The sequence below is a fragment of the Sciurus vulgaris genome (assembly GCF_902686455.1).
Source record: "Sciurus vulgaris genome assembly, chromosome: 18".
Classification (NCBI taxonomy): Eukaryota; Metazoa; Chordata; class Mammalia; order Rodentia; family Sciuridae; genus Sciurus; species Sciurus vulgaris.
Genome location: NC_136479.1, coordinates 27488684 through 27510183, shown reverse-complemented (window position 1 = coordinate 27510183; position 21500 = coordinate 27488684). Strand labels below are relative to the sequence as shown.

The window sequence follows — 21500 nt, the reverse complement described above, 5'->3', positions numbered from 1 at the left end:
CTTGAGAACTTCTCTCTCTCTCCCTCCCTCTCTCCTGCCCCACTTCTCTCTCTCTCTCTCTCTCTCTCTCTCTCTCTCTCTCTCTCTCTCTCACACACACACACACACACACACACACACACACACACACACTTATCCTCTTACAAACCCTGTAGATAATGATAATTACATGAAAAGTTAAGACCGATTATACTCTTGGTAAATTTATGAGTTTTGGGGAAAAAAAAAAATCTGCTTGTGTTTTTTTACTGGTGAGCCAGCCTTGAGGTCTGGTCTTCTTTCTTCCCAAGAAAAATTCCTTTTCTTAATGCTCTTGTCTCTGCATTTTGCATTTACATTTCCCAGCACGTATGAATTCAGCAGCCTAAGCTGCTACCAGCACAGAAGGCAGAAACGTCATCTATGATGCGTCTGGGTGGAGGGATGGCAGTGTGAAGTTTGGCTCAAGTCAAGACCACTTGATGTAGCTGAAGCTGAAACTGCAGGTGGGAGGGCTTAGGTGGAGCTCTTGCCAGGGCAAGGATGGGAGTAGCCTCAACTCTGGCTCACCTTTCCTGCACAAAGCCCTGGGTCTTGGAGTAGGATTCGTCCACTGGGAAGAGGGAGCCATTTTTTAAATTTGTACAAAGGCACGCTCCACACAGCCAGGACACACCCATCTTTCACCCTTCAAAGTTTGTTCCAGGGGTGTGGCTTAGTGGTAGAGCACTTGCGAGCATGCATGAAGCCTGGATTCCATCCCCTATTCTGGGGGTGCGCATAGGGATGGAGTTAGTTGTGAGAGTCAGCGATTCAAGAGGAGGACAGGGCCATGAGGGCAAACTCCCCTCCAGCCTTGCTTTCAGGTGCAAGCAGACTACAGAGTTCTGGTTGCTGTGCACGGGGCCTTGCGTCTGGATCAGCAAAGGCAAGCTGCTTGCTTGGGTGGAGAACTTCTGGAGGTCAGAGAATGCTGCCAGATCCCAGGATTCATGTAACAGTAAAACGTGGAAATACTGGAGGAAAAATGGAAAACACAAAGAGGGAAAAGTAATTTAAATGGTAATGATTTCAGGAGACCCATGTGATAATGGCAAAAGCACCACGTGACACAGAGTTACATGAGCTTGCTTCTGTGTATTCCTAAAATTTCCTAGTGCCCCCTGGCCATGTGAGATATGCTCTAAGGAGACACTGCTGCCACGGTGGGGAGATGGGGATGGGTGTCTGTGACTGGAGGCCTCTCCCAGTCTCCAGGTGCTGAGCTTTTGACATCATGACCCAGGGCTCCCTCCAGCTCTTGTCCCTCTCTCCCTCTGACTTCTCTGCCAGTAACATGTGTCTGCGTCCTGGGATTCTCCTGACAAAGGAATCTAGGTCAGACTCAGTGGCCTGGAAGAGTGGGCCACATGGACAAGGGCCCAGGATGCAGCTCAGTCCTGGGACAAGACTGGCTGGGGCAGATGGGAAGGGCAGGCAGCCCAGGTGCTAGACTGGCCTACTCCATGGCCCCATGAAGGATCTGCCTGTGACAGTCATTCTAGGCAAAGGTGGATGAGGCATGGCTCACTGGAGGCAGCTCCCGTTCCTCTGGAGTAGGGAAGATGATCACCAGTTCCTGTCCCTGCTCCCCAGACTGCTGAGCGGGGTTGGAGGTGGAGGTGGAAAGAACTGGGAGCTGGGATGTGGTCAGAAGGCAAGAGCAAAGTGGGAGGCCAGGGTGAAGAAGGAGGGGCTGGGTCAGGCAGGGGACACGTGGGCAGGGCCTGACTCACTGGGACTTCCCATTTCACAACCTGGCTGGGCTTCAGGACTCAGGAGTCACCTTGGGGACAGAGTATAGAGAATAGACCTACTTATACTAAGATGCTGTCGGAGTAGAGATGCCAAAAAGAAATGAGAGAGATGCTGAGAAGACCTGGGGAGGCATCCCACTAGAGACAGAAAGCTAGGAGTTTTGGACAAATGGATGGTATTTAAAGAGGCTGTAAGAAGAACAGAGGCAACTGGGGTCAGGGTGTGACTTGGGAAGGAACAGACACAGGATGGACCCTGGGACTTGCCCACGTTTAGCAGCTGAGCAGAGAAGATGGAAAAGGAGTGACTCCAAGATGGCTCCTGGCTGAGAGTCTCTGGGATTTCATCCATGTGAGTAAGGAAAATATTGCCACCCTGAAGTCAGCGTCATGGCTTCTCTGACTGGAAGCACCTGGCTGCTTTGGGCCCAGTTGTCCCTCTGGGAGAGAAAGTGGGAAGAAGCCATCTGTGCAAACTTCCAGGACAGAGGAAGGGCCTTTCCCAGCGGAGCCCCCAGTGGCACTGCCCTGAGGTGGGATCTGCAGGAGCCAGGACACTGCCGAAACCTTGTAAGTTTCCGGCTTTTTTTTTTTTTTCCTAGTGAAAATCCAACACCAGCTCTTGAAGACAGTGGCTTAGACATGAGGAATGTGTATGTCAACTCACTGGGAGGTAGAGTCAGATGCGTGCTCTCTAATCATTCATGCCATCAGATTACTCTTTCTGTGGAACTCACCACATAGTTGCTTGTCTTTTTTTTTTTTTTTTTTTTTTTTTTAAGATGGGATCTATATTGCCCAGGCTGGACTCAAATTCCTGGGCTCATGCCCAGCGACAGGGGATTTTTAAAGTAAAAGGTAGAGAATTTTGATGGAAATGGAGCACAAGGCAATCACTCGTAAATCCAATATATGCTGGAAACAACGCAGGTGTTCGCCTGTAATCCCAGCTACTCAGGAGGCTCTGCCAGGAGGATCGCATTTTGAGACCAGCCTAGGAAATTTAGTGAGACTGTGTCTCAAAATAAATTAAGGGCTGAGGATGTCGCTCTGTGGTAGAGCATCCCTGGCTCCAATCCCCAGTACTGCCAAAAAAAAAAAAAAAAAAAAAAAAAAGTCTTTGAAAACAAAGTAATAAATCATACTTAATTTCCAAATAAAGACAGTGGCCCACCTACCATGGTACAACCACCTTCATGTGACCCAAACCACATAGATTCTTTCCCACAAGGAAATACAAAGCTCCTTTGTGTATCATTGGGTGATATCATCCCTCTTCTAACTAAGATACACTCCCCCTAAAACTAAAAAAAATATTTTTTGGTACTGGGGATTGAACCCAGGGGCACTTTACCACTGAGCTACATCCCCAGATGGGGTTATTTTTATTTTGAGACAGGGTCTCACTAATTTGCGGAGGCTGGTCTAGACCTTGCTATCCTCCTGCCTCAATCTCCCAAGATGGTAGGATTACAGGTGTGGACCACCGTACCCAACTCAAATAAATTTTCTTTAACTTAAATACTGAAATGTTAAGTTGATCGAGTGTGGAACCATATGCCTATAGTTCCACCTATTTGGAAGAGTCAGGAGGATTGCTTGAGTCCAGGAGTTTGAGGCCAGCCTGGGCAATATAGTGAAACCCCAGTACAAAAATAAATAAATAAATAAAAGTAAAGTTAGCCATGATTTTATGTTATATGTTTGGGAAATGGGAGAAAGATAAAAATTGATTAAAACATGAACAATTGATTCATATAAAAATAAGGATGAAGTACTCAACTGTTACAGTCCTCATTTCTGCAACTGGTCACATGATCATAGCTGACATTTATTACTGTCTTCTTCTACAACCAGCTGTATTCTCTGTGCCCAAAGCAAGCACCCCAGTGTGACTGATCTTAACCAGAACGCTAAAAGGGAATTCTGGGAAACGTAGTTGGCTTAGTCATGTTGACACCCCTCTGCAAAGCTACCTCACTGCCCTTCCCTCTACAATGGTGAAACACAGTTTTTATTTTAAACATATCTATTTAGAACAATATCACTGGGCATGGTGGTGCACATCTGTAATCCCAGTAACTCAGGAGGCTGAGGCAGGAGGAATACAAGTTCAAAGCCAGCCTCAGCAACTTAACAAGGCCCCGAGCAAGTAAGCAAGACCCTGACTCAAAAAAAGCGGGGGGGGGGGGGGGGGGGGGGGGGGGGGGAGACTAAGTAACAATATCAATCATTGAAGGAAAATAATTAAGTCAGCAGTAGCAAAGATGAATATAATACAAATAGTATGCAAATGAGCAAAGTATGGGATATACCACAAACCTAGCCCCTGCTTAGCTCACCCCTTCATTTTGTTCCTTCTCTCCCAGAGCCCATCTCCCAACTATCCAAAAACACGCACCGTCTTTAACCACTCCAGGTCCTTCTCTGGGTCTGAGCCTTGGCACACAGTGAGATTTCTGTCTCCTCTCCAATCCCTAAGTTCTCTCCTGCAAATGCCTCTGATCAGTCTAGATTCTCCTAGGAGGCTCCCTGACTCCCCAAGACCATCAATTGCTCCATGCCCCATGATTATTTGTCCGTGTCTCCCTCTCCCACTGGGGACTCTTCAGTGAAAGCCTTCCATACCTGGAGCTAGCCTGTCCTTTACCCACAGCAAGCCAGGATTTTCGCTCCCTCCTAAGACTAGACTTTGCCCATCTACCCCATCTTAAGTCACATTCTCCAAAAGTAGGCCTTAGGGGACCATTTCTGCAAGTGATCAATCAAGATAATGCAGCCAGGGAAGGGTAGTGAGAGAGGGGGACACAGGGGTGAGAGGCTCAGGCAGTCTTGCCAAGGTAACCTGCTCCTGTATCAGAGTGGAAGTAATACCTTCGTTGTCCTGAGCTCAGGCGAGGTAGCTGGCTTCCCCATGCCCACACTCCATGTCTGCTCAGGCTGCTGCAAGGAGGTCTACTCTCAGGTAATTCTGGTGTTACATGTGGAGAAGAGCTGCTGCTGTTGGCTGCTAGGAGCTGAGCCCCCTGAAGCCAGGTCCAGCGTGGGGGGCATGCACACATCCATCCAGAGGATTCATCCAAAAAGATGTGGGCTGAGAATCAGCATTGGTTCCAGACCAGTTTGCCTCACATAGAACCACTCAATCTCATTTAATTCTGCTCCACATGGGGAACACATATCAAAGAAGGGGGAGTCTGTTTGCTCAAGTCCCTGCTGCTGCTGTAGATGGCCCTAAGGTCATAACTGACATTCCTCATTTCCCCCATAACCTTGTTCTAGATGCCCTACCTTTGGCAATTCTGCTGGGTTTAGGGGGCTGGTCTGAGGGAGTGACTCAGACCTTCACCCTGGTGAGGTCAGGGTCCCTGATAGACAGATCTGGGGATCCCATCTCCTTGATGAATTTTACTTGGGTAAGTGGCTCTAGATCCATTTGGAAGAGGGCTGAGAAAATCATTCCTGTCCACATATAGTATATGCAGTGAAATCATAAAGTCCTTCCTCAGGGACCTGGCTTCTCTGGATTCAAGAACTGACTCAGATCTAAAAACTGGGAAAGAGCTCAGAGATCATGATTTTCCCTTGGGGAAACGGACCACTTGACCTTTTTCGAGGGGTATGTAAATAAAGCAATACCCTAGTTGACTGACCATTTCTCCTGCCCCTGGTAACACCATGGTCACTACTCACCACCACAGACATCCCCATTGCATCTGGGCCTCCTGTTGCCATACCAACCTTAACTTCCCACTTCATTAGTCACATCCATCTTTCCCCTGGTGGTTAAGTACTACAGCTGGCCCCCTGCTAGCCCGAGATTCTGCTGTACCCATTGATGTGAGGGAGTCCAGCTCCATGACAGCACCTCCAGTGTCATACCTGGTCTATCTATAGGGAATAGCCCTGCTGACCCTCCTGATGAGGCCAGTGCCTCTCCCCTGCACATCCCTTAGCTCCTTCATGAGGGAGACTCCATTGGGGAATGCTCTCCTAGTTCCTGCAGGTATATAACAGCCAGGTCTTACAGCTCCTTGGTGAAAAATCTTGTCTCTCCCTTTATGGAATTGGTCCTCCCCAAGCCAGACCACACTGAAGCTAGAAACCTGTTATAGGCCAGGAAGAGCGGTGGGGCAGGCCTAAGGAATGCAAGCATCACCCTGAAAGGCAGCTGCTCAATGAGACCTCTGCAAGGTCTTCACACAAAGCAAGTGGCAGAAATGCAATGGAAAATGACCAGGTCTGCAGGCCCAGAGGGTTTGGGGAATTGCAGGACTCACTGACCTCAGTCACATGCCCCAGATAGCCTCAAACAAGTCAAAGGATCACACTGTTTGCACACCAGGGCCCTGATGCAAGTCTACTCCAGCCTTCTGTGAAGTTTCTCTGTTCTTGCAACCTCTTACAACAGGCCCTGTGTCTGGTCTTCAGGAGCCTTCCCTTAGTTGAAGGAAATAAGGATTTTCTCTCTTTCTCTATTTTATACTGCTGGGGATTGAACCCAAGGTTGCACATAAGGTTTCTTTAAATATTGTGTGGAGGCCTTCTGCATGTTCCTCTGTGCTTTCAGATGATACCTGTGGACTCAAACCTCTCATTTTCCTCCATCAAAACCAACCAATTCTAGGCCCTACAATAACCATTTTCCCAATATGGTATCCTTTGATTAGATCCTACAGGCAAACTCCAGTGTGATTCCCTCCTCCCTGCCATCCTGACCAGAAGCAGAAGAGCGTGGCTTGACCCCACCCCATACCTAATTGATCAAGGGCCCTCCAAGGGGAAGGCAATGCTAAGGGACATCTAGCTGTTCTGCACAAGTAGGTTGAAGGGGCTCCAGCAGCCCAAAGGTCATCCTCCAAAGAGGATTTGAGGATGTGTACTGTTAAAGATGAAAACTGGGAACCAAGGGGACCTAAGAATGGGAAAAGGGCTCTGAGAGCATCTGGCTGGTTGAGTCTTAGAATCAAAGGCTCTCAGGGCTGGGAGGGGACCCCAGGTCTCATGACCGCTCTCCAAGTGGCCATCCAACAGTGAGCTCACCACCAACCCAGCACTCCACTGCAAATGGGCTGAATTGACATACAGCTTGTCCTTACAAAATGCTGAAACTGGCCCCTCCAAGTCCCAAGTCTACCCTCTGGTCTCCATCCCTCCCATGAGGGTTTTACTGAGTAGATCCACTCTCTGGTCAAGGGACACCGGTGGAAGGAAGGGTCTGGGGTGAGTGTTGGGCAATGAGAATGAATAATAAGTTCCTGCTCTAGAATACCCAGGAAAGTTTTCCATAGAAATGAAGACCTGTGGGAAGACTCGAAACCCAGAGGTGAAATCACAAAGACAGGACACTGTGTTTCTTCACTTTATTTTTCATGTTTTGTTTCTCACTTACCAACACATGTGTAAAATGTGGCAGGCTGTGTTAGTAAAGGAGAAGCAGGGAGGGGAGAGAGGGGCAGGAACTAAGCAGCCACGTGGGAAGTCAGGTTGGCCACGAAGAGGCTCGAGCCCAGAGGTGGCCAGTGACCTCCTCCACCAGCTCACCTTCCCATGAGGCATCAGCAATTGCTGCTGCTCATATAGCCCCTGCCCTGGACGATTTGGTAAACATGGTAAATAACCTTTCGGTTCCTCCTAATCCTTGTTCCCAACATTCTTCACATACCCTGGGGCCAGGAAGCAGGATCTGCTCAGGCACACCTCCCCTTATCCTGATCCAAGAGATCTCTGCTCCTGGGTCTCAAGGAGTCAACCTCTGGGGCATATCTGAGCAGCTTGGCTGGGTGGGGCTATCCCAGAGATCTTTTCTGGGGACCCCTCTTCCAGACCTTCCAGAGTCCTCCTAGAATGCCCTCTGCTTCAGCCACAGGCTCCTACTCTAGGGGACATTAGGGGCCTCTGGGGGATTGGGAACACTGCAGCAGAGGTCTAGAACCTGCCTCTGAACACCTGCCCCAATTCTGGGTTCCCCAGGGGGGAAGGTTTTACCTTCCACTCAGAGCAGGACTTCCTGGCACTTATTTGCACATTGACCTCATAGACACTGTGACCCTGTGTTTATGAAAACAGGCATTTTCATCAGAATTCTATCCACCCAATGGATTTTCCCACTAGCTAGTATTTTCAAGGCAAATGCCACTGAGGACAATTCAATGCCTTGATCAGTTTTCTTCATAGTGCAGGTAAATTTACTTTTTCCCTGTTTTTCTCCTTGAAATAATTTTCACCAGGATCCATTATTTTCCATGTGTGTCTCACCAAATATATTTTATTCCCTGGTGTTTAGTCCACGTCAAACATCCTATAGTGTCCTGGGGAGTTTTCTCAGGTGGTTCTTGTTTCTGTTAAGTCCAAGTTTCCCAGGGGAAAAATTTTTGCAGCCCTCTAGCTGGTGGGTTTCCCTACGTGCGGTTTTAGCCACAGTGGCTGTTCTCTTGTGGATGGTTTCTAGGGGTGGATCTGTGCACCTGGCACTTCTCAGGGAATATGGGGGATGATGGAAGTCTTTTCTTTCCCAAGGATATTCCAGGATGCCCCAAGAGACGTCATACTGGGGTCTTGACCACGAAGTGGGGTGGAGATGTCCATCCCACTCCACATGGGGGCTTCTCTGGTGAAAGAGCACCTTCCCGGCCCTGGTTGCCCCGTGCTTCCAGGCTAATCCCTTCTGGCTCCTGGCCCCTATCTTCTGTCGCAGAGGTTTGCACCCGCATCATGAAGCCTTGTCGGTGGGTGCCGCGGCCCCGGAGGCCTGCTGAGCGCGCGGTGGGCCAGCAGACGGCGCTGGCCTCGAGGATCGCAGCAGGCCGAGGCCACGCGAGCGGCCAGCTCCGTGCAGCTGGCGCTCGTGGCGGCGGATCTGCACCTTGTGGCGGAAGCGCTCACCACAGTCCTCGCACACGTAGGGCCGCTCTCCGGAGTGTGTGCGCCGGTGACGAAGCAGATTGGACGAGACGCTGAAACGCTTGCCGCAGTCGCCACAGGCGTAGGGCCTCTCGCCGGTGTGCGTGCGCTGGTGCTGCACAAGCGCTGAGCTTTCGCTGAAGCGCTTGGAGCAGTAAGAGCAGGCGTAGGGCTTCTCGCCGGTGTGGATACGCTGGTGTGTCACCAGGTTGGAATGCTGTGAGAAGCCCTTGCCGCACTCACCGCAGCGGTGCGGCCGCTCTCCGGTGTGCGTGGCCTGGTGCCTCACAAGGTCCGTGCTTCGGCTGAAGCCCTTGCCGCACTCTCCGCAGATGGTCGGACGGTCCCGTGCCCGCCGTCGCCGCCGCTGCCGTGCGGGTGTAAGCGCCGCGCTGCCCGCGGGGCCTGGGATGGCCACCACTGTGGACGTGGCCACAGCGGGCAGCACCATGAGCTCTTGCAGCACCACGTAGCCTGGGGGGGCCACCACAACTGCCGCTGGAGCCCCTGGGACAGCCGCTGCGCTGCCCCCTGCAGCAGGAACCAGCTCCAGCTGCAGTTCAGGCTGCACAGGGGTCAGCTCCAGCTGCACCTCATGCTGCTGCGCACCCAGCTCCACGGGGGTCAGCTCCAGTTGCACCTCCTGCTGCTCCAGCTGCTCCTGCTCCAGCTGTTGCTGCTCCAGCTGTTGCTCCAGCTGCTGCAGCTGCTCCTGCAGTTTGAGCTGCAACTGCCGCTGCTCCTGCTGTCTCTCCAGTTCCTGCTGCCGCTCTAGCTCCTGCCGCTGCTGCTCCAGCTCCTGCTCCGACCCCAGGTCCACTGGCATGAGCTCCAGTTCCACCTCTTCCTCCTCCTCTGGCTCCAGTGGAGGAGGCTGTTGCTGCTGCAGCTGTTCCTGATGCTGTTGCAATAGCTGCTGCTGTTGCTGCTGCTGTAACTGTTCCTGCTGCTGCAGCAATAGCTGCTGCTGTATCTGTGCCTGCTGCTGCTGCAGGAGCTGCTGCTGTAACTGTGCCTGTTGCTGGTGCTGCAACAATTGCTGTTGTAACTGTTCCTGCTGCTGTAGCAACAGTAGTTGCTGCTGCTGTAGCTGTTCCTGCTGCTGTTGGAACTGCCGCTGCTGTAATTGTTCCTGCTGTTGTAACAGTTGTTGCTGTTGTAGCAGTTGCTGCTGCTGTAAATGTTGTTGCTCTTGTACTTGCTGCTGCTGTAACTGTTCCTGTTGCTGCTGTAACAGCTGTTGCTCTTGCACTTGCTGCTGTAACTGTTCCTGTTGGTGCTGCAACAATAGTTGCTCTTGTACTTGCTGCTCCTGTAACTGTGCCTGTTGCTGTTGTAACAGCTGTTGTTCTTGTACTTGTTGCTGTAACTGTTCCTGCTGCTGTTGCAAGAGTTGTTGCTCTTGCACTTCCTGCTGTAACTGTTCCTGCTGCTGTAACTGTTGCTCTTGCACTTGTTCTGGTACCTGTCCCTGTTGTTGCATTACCTGCAGTTGTGGTTTCAGTTCTTGGTGTTGCATGGGTTGGTGGTTTTCCTGTAGTTCCAGCTGTAGTTGAGACAGCTGCTGTTGCCCATCTTGCTGTTGCTGATGCTGTTCCATTTCTGACTGATGTTCTAATAGTTGGTTCTGTGGTTGCTGCTGTTGTGGCTGCTCATGCTGCGGTTGTTCTTGCAGCTCTGGCTGCTGCTCTAGCTGTTGCAGTAGCAGCTCCTGTTGTCCTGGCTGGGCTTCTTCAGTGATGTTACTGGCCCCTCTTGGGGCTGACACTGATGGCTGTTGTTGGCCACTGCTGCCCTCCTGAGCCTCTTCCTCCTCCTGACTCTCACTCCCACCGCTGCCACCTGTAGTGGAAATGGTAGGAAGCTAGGAGAGAAGGATCTGTAGGCAGCTCTCTAGTCTAGCCCTCCAGGATCTGCCCTTTACTCTACCCAGATACAATAACTCAAGGATATGCTAACAAGTTCCCAGCAGGGACCCAAAAATGTTAGATTAATTGAAAATGGTAGCATGACAAAAACTGAAATGCCAGGGGGGATGTGGCCAAGTGACCATTGGTTTCTATACTCTAGACCTCCTCTGGGCCTCCCTTTACACAAGCTCCATGCTTAGATCCAGGCATCAATATTAGCGTGGGTGCCTGGGGCTCCCAACACCATCCCCTGGGGAGTCTCGTATGCTTTGCTGCCCAGTGGAAATCATTGCAGCAGCCATTCCAATGGCCAAGCTCATGCTGGACTCTGACCTCAGCAATGGTCACATCTTAAATCAAACTTGCCTTCTCTGTAAATAATAAACTATTTCTGTAAAACTGCCTGGAATGACAACCACAAGTAGTTTCTAGGAAAGTATCAGAGAGACTACCAGGTTTCAGGTGGGAAGTCCTCAGTTGAGAACCTAATTCTTCCAGTTAGCAGCTGTCCAACTTCCTACAGGTTCAAAGCCCCACACGTTCCCTAGAACCTGGCAGATGCTTGAAAATTCCCTCTCCCTGCAGGTTAGGAATTAGTCCACACAGTAACAACAGATTGGAAATACCCAGGATATAACCAGCTCCATTTGAAACACCCAAATACCTAAGAGAAATAGAAAGGAATGGAAAGAACTAAGAGCCCTTAGGCAGCACAGAGGCTGGCCAATCACTTAACTGCTGGGAACCTCAGTTTCCCCTTTTGCAAAAAGAAATACACCCTCGGGGACACAGTGAGAATTGGGATAAATGTAGAGCCCCAGTGTTGTGCAAGGCACAGAGGAAATCCTGCATGCTTGGGAATCACACCCTGACTGTATTCTGCCTTCTGCACAATGTCTACCTTCAGCTTCCCATTCTGAATATTACTGTTGTGCTATCAAAAAAAATCCTAATTCTTCTTTATAAGTGTGAGTCAAGGAGCTTTCTCCACTTCAGATCTGATTTCAACGTCTGTTCTTCCCACAGCATCATATTTTCAATCGTGAAATGGAAAGCAATGGTTTGATTGATAAAATTTTTTACTTTCTGGCCACTTTTTCAGGAATGTACTGATTTAATAAAAACAAAGGATATTTACATATATATAGCTTCCTTTTAGAAAAACACTTCTATCAACCCTTGCTTAGTCTAGTGGATCAATGAGAGCATTTTTCGTAGACACTCACACCAGTTGGGGGTTTGCAGATAATGAATGAAGACAGCCATGAAAATCTGTCCCTACAGAGAGACTGAAATCTTCTCCCACCTCCTCTGAAAGCAACAGATCACACCTCTGTGTGACTCTCCTCCTTTCTAGCTTAGCTGCTTGGCCATTGTGACTTCCTAGGGCAGCAATTTTGGCCTTTTTAAACAAACACACTTTAGTAAATATGTAGTTAAGTGTTGCCTGACATACATAACCACACTAGATTTTGTCAGTCAAATTTTTAAGTCAGAAGAGTCCCTGTTTAGTCCACTTGTCCCCATCCAACACCTCAAATTCCCTGTCTTCTCCCAGCTCTGTTCAACCCTGACCCAGGCCCTACTCAGCTCCTTAAAGCAGCCAATAGGAAACAGCCTCATGAGTACGGCCACCATAGAAGGCTCACCCAGATGGGTCCCAGAGGGAGAGCTCTTGGCAGATTCAGCAGAGCCACATTTGCCTCTGAGCATCAGGTCAAGAAAAACATATAGAAGTGGAGGTCAGGAGAAATGGACAAGGGGAGAAATCACAGGGAAGGGAGCCAGTATTTGAGGCACAAGTGGCAGAGAAGGAATGCCTTTCTGCTCCTCAACTCCATCTGGGAATCAGAGTAGGGTGCAGGGCCAGCTGCAGGACAGTGGAGGCTACTGGACTGCTGGGGCAACTGAGCAGCAGGCCCCAGCCAGCACACATGTGGAAGTCAAGGCAGAGGCCTCAATACTTTCAGGGTGCCCCCCAACAACAAGAGATCAGCCTGATAGAGCTGCCCCAGAAAAATCCCAGGGCAAACCTGCAGGTGTTATTCAAGGCAGCGGAAGCTAGCAGGTGTGAGCAGTGCAGGCTGCAGGCTACCCTAGGATGTCTCTGCACTGGCATACCTGGGGATCTGCCAGAAGATCCCTGCTGGGGGCCTCTGCCTCCAGCACTCACCTGAGAGGGCATCAGGCCTGGGACCCCCATCCTCAAGACAGCGCAGCTCCAACACAAAGGTCTCTGTTGCTGGCCCCAGCTCCATCCTGGTGGTCACACCGGGGTCCCCGGGAGCCGGCTGTGCTGAGAGAAAGGAAAGAAGCTGTTCAGATAGGAGTGATAGCAGCTCCTGAACCCTGTTGCTGTTCAGAACAGCTAGCAGGCCAGCTTCTTCTAACTATTCCCAGGATTCCATCTTCACCTGATCAGGCTGCTCCTCATTGAGACACAACTGTGGGAATCAGCCACTCACAAGGGCAGGGAGTTGGAGCCACAGAAGGAGCATTAGGGGTCCTCTTGGGCAAAAAGACTATCCAAGTCACATTCCCTGACTGCTTCAAAACATGGCCATTTCTGTTGGTCTCCAGGTCCTCCAGTGTTCAGATTGCTCTGGGAGCTCACCAGCGTTCTGGAAAGGCAGGTGTCCAGAACACTCTAAGTCATGGCAGGGCTGCCTGCTTGCCTGTGCTCCTCAGAGGTGGCCCCACATCCAGGCCTCCCTTCCCCATCCAGGTTGCCTTCAGCTCCCTCTGCCCTGTCAAAGTCAGCCCAACCCTCCTAAGAGAGGCGTCTGGGCACACAGCTGTGAACTCCCCTGGGCCTCACCTGGTACAGCATTTCCTGCTGGCTGCAGCCTCTGCACTAGGGGAGGTGTGGTCAGCAGAGGCTGCAAGGTGAAGGCCACAGCATTCAGCCAGCTCCTTCCGGAGGCTCCTCCATCCAGAAAGAGCCTGGGAGGCGCTTGCCACCCCGGGGCCTTTCTGGGCACTCGGGAGGGTCTGCGCTGTCAGGGCTGCCGAGGTCGCCCTGGGCCAAGAGAAGGGGCACAGTGGAGTTCCTGGGCAGAAGTTGGTGGAGACTCTCGGTGGGGGCGAGGACGGGAGGCAGAGTCCCGAATTCAGCGCGGGACTCAAGGCTGGCCCGGCGGGACCATCGCGCGCAGCAGGGCCAGGGCCGAAGCCCTAGGTCCTGCAGAGTGGCGGGGTCTTGGGTTGGCGGGGGACGAGCGACACTGGTCCTGGACGGCCGCCGGCCACAGGTGCCCAGAGCCCGAGGGCGGCCTGGACCGGGCCGCGCTAGCCGGGGCGGGGGGCGGGCGCCACGGCCGGGCCGGGTCCCCGTTCGCTCGCCCGCCCGCCAGTGCGTGCGTCCGTGCGGGCAGCTGGCCGGGCCGGGGCGGGGGCGCGGGGGCCGGCACAGGAAGTCCCCCCGGCATCCGCATCCTGTCCCCCGCCCCTGCCGCCCGCCGCGCCCCCGCGCCCCGGCCCCCGCTGCTGCCGCCGCCGCTGCCGCCGCCGCTCTAGGCCGCCACCAGCTCGGTGGGCTTAACCCTTCCCGGCCCGGCCACTCACCCGGGCCGGGGGACAAGATGCGCGGCCCTGTGTGCGTCCCGGGCCAGATGATGCTGAGCGCAACGCGCGCTGTGCAGCATCCCTGGTGCGCGTATGCGCGCTCCACGGTTGGCGACTGTCGCTGCATGGATGCGGGGGAAGGGGGCTCCCAGCCAGGCCCCTGCCACCCCCTGAAGGGCAGGCGTGGCCTGAGGACACCCCTGGCAAGGGTACAAATCATGGCTAATTAGCACTTAATTAGATGAGCTCAGTTAATGATGAGGTCCCATCCTGGCCCCTGTAGGTCCCCAGAGATGCGGACCTGGTCCACACCTTGGGCCCTTTCTCCTGGGCCCTGAATTGGCTAGGACAGGCAGCTGTAATACAAATGGACCGAATGGACCACCCTTTGAACCGGCAGAGCTGGCCAGTCCCTCTCTGTGTCCTTGCTCCCTTTCTCTAGCCACAAGGTCCCAGAGGTCAGGCCCTTCTACTTCTCCCACCCTCTGTCTCCTCCAGGTCCCTCTCCTCAACTGTGTTGGGTCATGACCTTGGTGGCTACTTTCTCTTTCCTGTCATGCCTGAATTGTGGGTCTCCTCACAGGGAGTCCTGACCTGATCATTTCCATATCCCTTCACTTTCTTTTCCTGTCCTCAGAGCACAGACCTCTACAATCTCATGAAAATTGTGATGCCCACATTCTCTAGAAAAAAAAAAAAAAAACAAAGCCTCTGGTGACAGAGAGCCTTTCCTGGAATAGAGTGGGAATGCCTCACTGGAGGGGGACAAGAGCTGTCTTGGTGTCACAGCCCTGCCCACCTTCCTGGTCCCTGCTTAAAACCCTATTGCACATGTGGATTCTTCCCAGTCCCCACAGGCATGGGAGTTTGGGGTTTGCCCTCTGGCCCTTGCCTGAAAATCCTGTACTCACAGCTCCAGAGGCTAGAGGGGCACATTGAATTCATTAGGGGAACAAGTGCAGCAACAGGAACCTGGCTTTGGAAGCAGAATAACCTGAGCTTATGGGGACCTTTTGCAGCCAGGTAACTTGAGGCACGATTAACCTGTCAGCCAGAAGTGCAAGCACAAATGAGGGTCCAGGGTGAGGAAAGGCAGAGCTGTCTGCTTCCTTCTCTGCCTAGGTGACAGCAGATTCCCCAGGAGCACCTCCTTCCTCCTGTCTTTAAACCTCTCCTTCTGTTGGATTCTTTCCAAGAGCATTTACACATGGTCAGGGCTCTCCCATCTTCAAATCATGCAACCCCATTTCTCTCTCCTCTGCCCCTTCCTCCTTCCCCTCTGCTCCAACACTCCACCCAGATAGCTTCCTGTAACCTCCATGTCCTAAATCTCTCATCTTCTCCTGTCCAATGCTCCTCTAGTTCATATTGAACTTCTACTGGGCTGCTGAAAGAAAAACACCTTGGTTCTCTCCTCCTCTTGGTTGGTCTTCCTTCTGTGGGTTCATTGTTTACCTCTGCATAATTACAGCATGCAGTAAGGGGTCATATGGAAGCAAGACCATTTTCTCCCGGTGAGTATTTCTCCTGTCTGTACCTGAGCACCTGACCCAACAGCCACATTTTTCTTCCTTTCTGTGCCTTTACATTTTATCAAGTTGACATACATACGTAGTTGAATAAGTCCAACAATTCTATAAGGTTTTTAGCAACAGCAACACGAGTCTCTCCTCCCTTCTGCTTCCATTCCCATTTTTCTTGTATTTTTGCCATGTTTTTAGAGAACACATTTATAATGCTATTACTTGATTTTTTCTACTTTAGACAGTATCCATTAGAAGCTGAAGACAAGTCTAAACCACATGTACATGGGCACAATTTCCCTCTCATCCTGTTGTTCCTTAATAAAGAGTTTGTATGCCTTGCCCTCTGTTTTTGGGACCGAGCTTCTTCCCAGTGTCTTTGTTATGAGTTTATGCCAATGAGGTGATCCCTGGCAGGCCTCTAGGTAACTTTGGGAATAGGGGTCAATCACACCAGAAAGACACTCTGTTTCTTAATGTTAGAGGTTGGAGTATTGAGTCATGTGATATTAACCTGACCCCTGGGGAGAAAACAAGACTGAAATTTTAGTTTGATCACGTGGCCAATGATTCAATGCATCATGCCTATGTAATGAAACCTCCCATCCAAACAAAAAACAAAACAAAAAAATTCTGGAGGCCAAGCTTCCTGATTGATGGTCAACAGCAATGTACCAGAAGGGTGTTGCATCCTACAGAGTGAGAGTATGGAAGCTTCATATTCAGGTTCCTTCCAGGACTTGCCCTATAGGTCTTCTCACAAACCATGACTGATAATGGTTTATATTCTTTAAAGTAAAAGTGTACTCATAACATAGTGCTCTTCTGAGTTCCGTGTATTGATCTTGTGAATTATCAAACCTCAGAAGGTCATGGGAACTTCCAAATATGTAGCCAGATGGTCAGAAGTGTGGGTGACCTAGGGACCCTGGAACTTGCTGGTGTCTAAAGTGACAGCAGTCTTGTTGGAAGCTCCACATGGAGCCACAGAGTAGTGGAACCTCAGTCTGACTGAGCCTAGAAAAGTCCATCCAGGAAAACACAAGAACTCTTAAGCAATTACACAGAACATCGAACACAGGAAAATGGCTACAAATATGTTAAAAGAGCTGGGGTACCACCAAAGGGATGAAGAGAATACCAGAGATTAGTATCCCTAGGGCAAGAGGAGCAAAAAGGAACATGATGCTGTAGAGAGTCACCATGCTATTCAAGTAATTGCTGTATGCTGGGAGTGGCTGCAGCCATGGCTGGAAAAGTGATAATGAAGCAAGGAAATAGAAGTCCAAACTCACCAGCCACCACTGAAGGTACCAGAAGCAGGAATTGTTTTATATCCCAACCAGACTTCTGTTCTCTCAGAATCTAGTCAGAAGTCAGCTGGCCAGGGGGTCTTAGAAATGTAGTTTGCAGTCTTCCAGCCTCCTGCAATATTGAGAAGTGAGGGGACCAAATCAAGAGGCAATGAACAAATAACTGGCACCTTTAATGAATTTGCAGAGTAGGACCACTGGCAACCATGTTGGAAGTGTGGACATTGGGGGCTGAGCTGCTGAGAATAATGCTGTAGCTGCACTGGTTATCTGTGGTGGAGTAGATTCTCCTCCTCCTCCTCTTCCTTCGTCCTCCTTTTCCTCCCACTTCTGCTTCTGATCAGGTCTTGCTATGTTGCCCAGGCTGAGGTCGAACCCATGATCTTCTTGCCTTACCTTCCTAAGTAGTTGGAATTACAAGGTGTGTGTTGGGGCTCAGTCAGTAGAATGCTTGCCTTGTAAGCTCAAGGCCCTGGGTTCCATCCCCAGCACCCAAAAAACAAACAAACAAACAAACAAACAAACAAGGTGTGTGTCACCACACCTGACTTCTTTAGTCTCGTCTACTTGAGGTGACTAAAAGGTATCTGGAGAGTACCTCTTTGGGAACCATGTGATGGTTAATTGTACGTATTGACTGGATTGGGCCATGGGGTGCCCAGATATCTAGGAGTGACTTTGAGGGGGTTTCTGAATTAGACTGACAATTTAATCAGGAGATTGCGTAAGATGGATTGTTTACCCCAATGTAAGTGGACTGCACCAATCAACTGAAGACCTGAATGGAACAAGTAAGAGGGAACCCCTCCTACTGACCAAGCTGAGACAGTCTTTCATGAATTGAAACACTGGTTTTTCTTGAGCCTTGAATTTGCCATCTTTCACACTAGAGTTTATACCATGGCCTCTTCAGGTTCTCAGCCCTCACATTTGAACTATCACTAGACACTGGCTCTTCTGAGTTTCCACTTACCAACTGCAGGTCTTGGTACTTCTCAGTCTCCACAATTATGTAAGCCAATTCTCTGGAGAACTCTGTTTGAAAAGTCTGTACTCTCCTCTGTGACTGGGAACAGATTACAGATTGGCACTTGCATGGCTTGCTTGTCTTTTAGCTTCCAGCATTGCCAGGGGGGATGCTGTATGCCGTTTCACTCCTGGTCCTTTACATGTGAGAAGGAAAGCCAGTGGGGCCAAGAGGAAGGCCCAGAGGGCAAGTGGAATGCAATGGACTGAGATCTGCACCTAACTATGGCTGTGGGGCTGTAGGAGGCTTCATCTCTTGATGGAGGTGACAGAGTTTTGGAATATGCTCTGAGGAAGAGTGGCGGGTAGGACAGTAGCACTGGCTCTTCTGTCTAGTATGCATATCAAAGCATGTGCTGGTGGTGACCCAGGGCACAAACGTTGGACATGATTCATCAGGGAAACTCCCCAGTTTCTGCTCTTGGAGCACCATGCACCAATTGCTACAGATTGAATTTTGTATTCCTCCAAATTCATGTGTTGAAATTCTAACTTCCGCAACAATGGCATTAAAAGTTGGATCCTTTGAGAGGCGATTAGTTCATGGGGTCAGAACCCTCTTGAATGGGATTAGTGCCCTTGTAACAGAGGCCCAGAAGGGCCCTCAGTCTCTTTCCACTTTGTGAGGACACAGCAAGAGGATGGTGGTCTATGAATTAGGAAGCAGGCCTTCACCAGACTCTGAATCTGCACACCTTGATCTTGGACTCCCCAGCCTCCAGAACCATGAGAAATAAATTTCTGTCATTTATATAAGCTGTCCAGTTTCTGGCATTTTTTTGTGTTTGGTAGTAGCCAGAATGAACTAAGAAACATTTGCATGACTAATTTTGCAATCTGATTAGGGTCTGTCTCCCTCACAAGGCTGCCAGTCAAGGAGTTTGGGTTGGTTGCATCGTCTCCCTAGCACTTAGTATAAAAGGCACCCAATGAGTGTTTGTTGAATGAATTAATAGGTGAAGTCAAATTGGGGATGTCATGTTACATCTACTAATACAGCAAAAACTACTCAGCATAAGAGCCATCTCCTATCCCTAGTCCACAGAGGTGTGGCATGGCCCACACGAAGCAGGCCACCCTCTCCCACTGCTACGAGCCTGGAGCAGAGACATGTCAGACCAAAAGTCGCTGGGTTGAACAATCTGGTGGAGGCATCTTAGAGAGACAGTCCCTTGGGTCCCAGTGCTGGGAAGTTCAGTGTTCTGCTAGTTCCCACCCTTTCTGTGAACTGCCCTTGCACTTTTCCAGGAAACTTACTTTCCGTGTCTATTTGTTTCTGTTGCTTGCAGAGAATTCTAACACATGCAGAAACTGGTACTGGAAGGGGCATCTAGGCATAGTCCTCCCAGGAAAATGTGGAATATCTGGTACTGGTTATTGGGTCAACTTGGGGGAGAGGCAAGGAGATCCCCATGCACATTCTAGAATAAGGAAAGGTGTTCCATTAAACAATTGATTAAGGTATCAATTAGGATCATCTGGCGCCATATGTACTCTGTTGAAGCTCTGGATCAATTCAAAGGCCACAAGGGATACAGGGCCACAGTGTTGGGTGGTTCCATATGATTATGTTAGTTCCTTCACAAAAAATCTCCGTGTTCTTAGTGTTCTTCTGTCCACACTGAGCTGGGCCTTTCCTTGGTTGCTCTTGGCAGTTTTTTTTTTTTTTTTCATGGTACCCTGGGTCTCACAGAGGTGCAAGTGCTCTGCCACTGAGCTACATCTCCAACCCTTTTTACAAAGGTTTTATTTTTGAAACAGGGTCTCACTAAGCTGCCCAGTCGGCCTCAAATTTGCCTCAGCCTCCTGTAGTGGCTGGAATCAGAGGCATGCCCCACCCAGTTTGGCTGCTCTGAGAGCATTTCGAAGTGCTTGCAACCTCAGGTTAACACTTGTGAAAATCTGGGTCTGAAGTAAATCCTGGGCCACTGGAAGGGAGCTCTAAAAGGACTCTGTCTGCAAACACTCCCATAAGACGGTCCCACAAACCGGGTGGCCTAAACAATAGAATGTATGGTCTCGTAGTTCTGAGGCTAGAAGTGTAAAATCAAGATTGATCAGGGCTGGTTCCTTCTGAGGGCTGGGAGAGAGCTCCATGTCTCCCCCTAGTTTCTGGTGAGTTTTGTCATCCCTTGATTTACGCAGGCATCACTTCAATCTCTGCCTTCATCTTCACACATTGTATGTGCATGTGTCCACATTTCCTCCAGTCTATACTGGATTAGGCCCAGTCATAATGGCCTCATCTAAACCCAATGTGCGATGACTCTATTTCCAAATAAGATACTAAGAGGTTAGGACTTCGGTAATATGAGTTTTGGGCTGGGGGAGCATGATTCATATTAGACTCATGGCCCTGACATATGCTTCACATTTGTGTTGTGGTGTTAATCAGGAAAGTTGAGGATGCTGACCACGCACAGTGATTTTGGAAGAAATATAAGAATCAGGTACTAGACCTCTTCCAATCCTTCTGAAACACCCCAAAGGCCCCCCCCCCAAAAAAAAACTACAACACTACAAAGGATAGCTGACTGTTCCCCTCTTGCCACTGTAATGTTCCCTAAAGTGTCAGAATTTATTCTCAGCATAACCCCAAAGGCCAACTCAGAATCAAGGTAGGGAGAAGAGGAACATTTAGAACTCAGAAGAAATGGCAAGAACATATCAACTTGCAGCTCTAAGAAGCTGACACTGGTAGAAGAAGTGTGGAGAAACAGCCCAGGAGCAGAGTGTACATGGGTCAAACTGACAGCAAGGACCATGTGCTAATGGAAGTCTGTATTTTGTTCCAACTTGCCTGCAGGGCATGGTGCCAGCATTTTGCAGAGAGCCAATGCCAACCTGAACCAAATATGGGCCTGTGCCTAGAACACACTGTTGGTCTGGGGTTGAGGAAGAATCCAGAGACTTGGGACAGGAATGCTGGATGAATCACAGGCATCTGCCACTCCCCATGTCCCTCTTTAACTATTTACCCCATAAGGGCTGGGGACTTGCTCCCTGATTTTGGAAACAGATTAGTGATGGAAGCACCAGGGTCACAGAGAGGACCTTATTGGACAGGTGTGGTGGTGTGCAGGTCATTGAAATGCACTCCTTAGTGTAAGGTAGGATGGAAGGATGCTCTGCTGGCTGAAGCCAGGATGTGCACTAAACCTCCAGGGGTAAGGTTGGCGGCAGGGGATGGTAACTTTTGTGTCAGGCATCATATGGGTGGGGAGGAAATCAGTTCTCAAGGATGGTTCTCCATGGTGCTTACTGGCTGTGGTTCATAACGCCAGGGGCATCTCAGAAAGAAAACACTTCCCCACAGCCTGGGACACGCCTAGGCCTGTTGGTGAAGAATGACTGTTGCAGGTTTGTTCCCTGGAAAGCTGATGGTAGGATGGAGGTTGGCATGTAGGAGCCTTATGATGGAGGGTTCTTGAAACCAGAATTTATGAACTGGGAGGGAAAGATGGAAGGAACCCTAGAGAGAGGGGG

General features: G+C 50.2%; 1 protein-coding gene across 2 annotated transcripts; it reads right to left on the bottom strand.

Annotated features, from left to right (window-relative positions):
* Window positions 1–7123: 7123 nt before the first annotated feature.
* Window positions 7124–14094, bottom strand: ZNF853 (zinc finger protein 853). Of its 2 annotated transcripts, none has more exons than XM_079122036.1 (3): window positions 13407–14094; window positions 12762–12884; window positions 7124–10520 (listed from the first exon to the last, which is right to left on the bottom strand). In XM_079122036.1, the coding sequence occupies exons 2-3, from the start codon at window positions 12844–12846 to the stop codon at window positions 8488–8490; spliced, it is 2118 nt and encodes a 705-aa protein (XP_078978162.1). In that variant the 5' UTR covers window positions 12847–12884; window positions 13407–14094; the 3' UTR covers window positions 7124–8487. The 2 variants fall into 2 exon arrangements, with proteins under 2 accessions (XP_078978162.1, XP_078978161.1); XM_079122035.1 differs by having other exon boundaries at window positions 12762–12879.
* Window positions 14095–21500: the final 7406 nt, after the last annotated feature.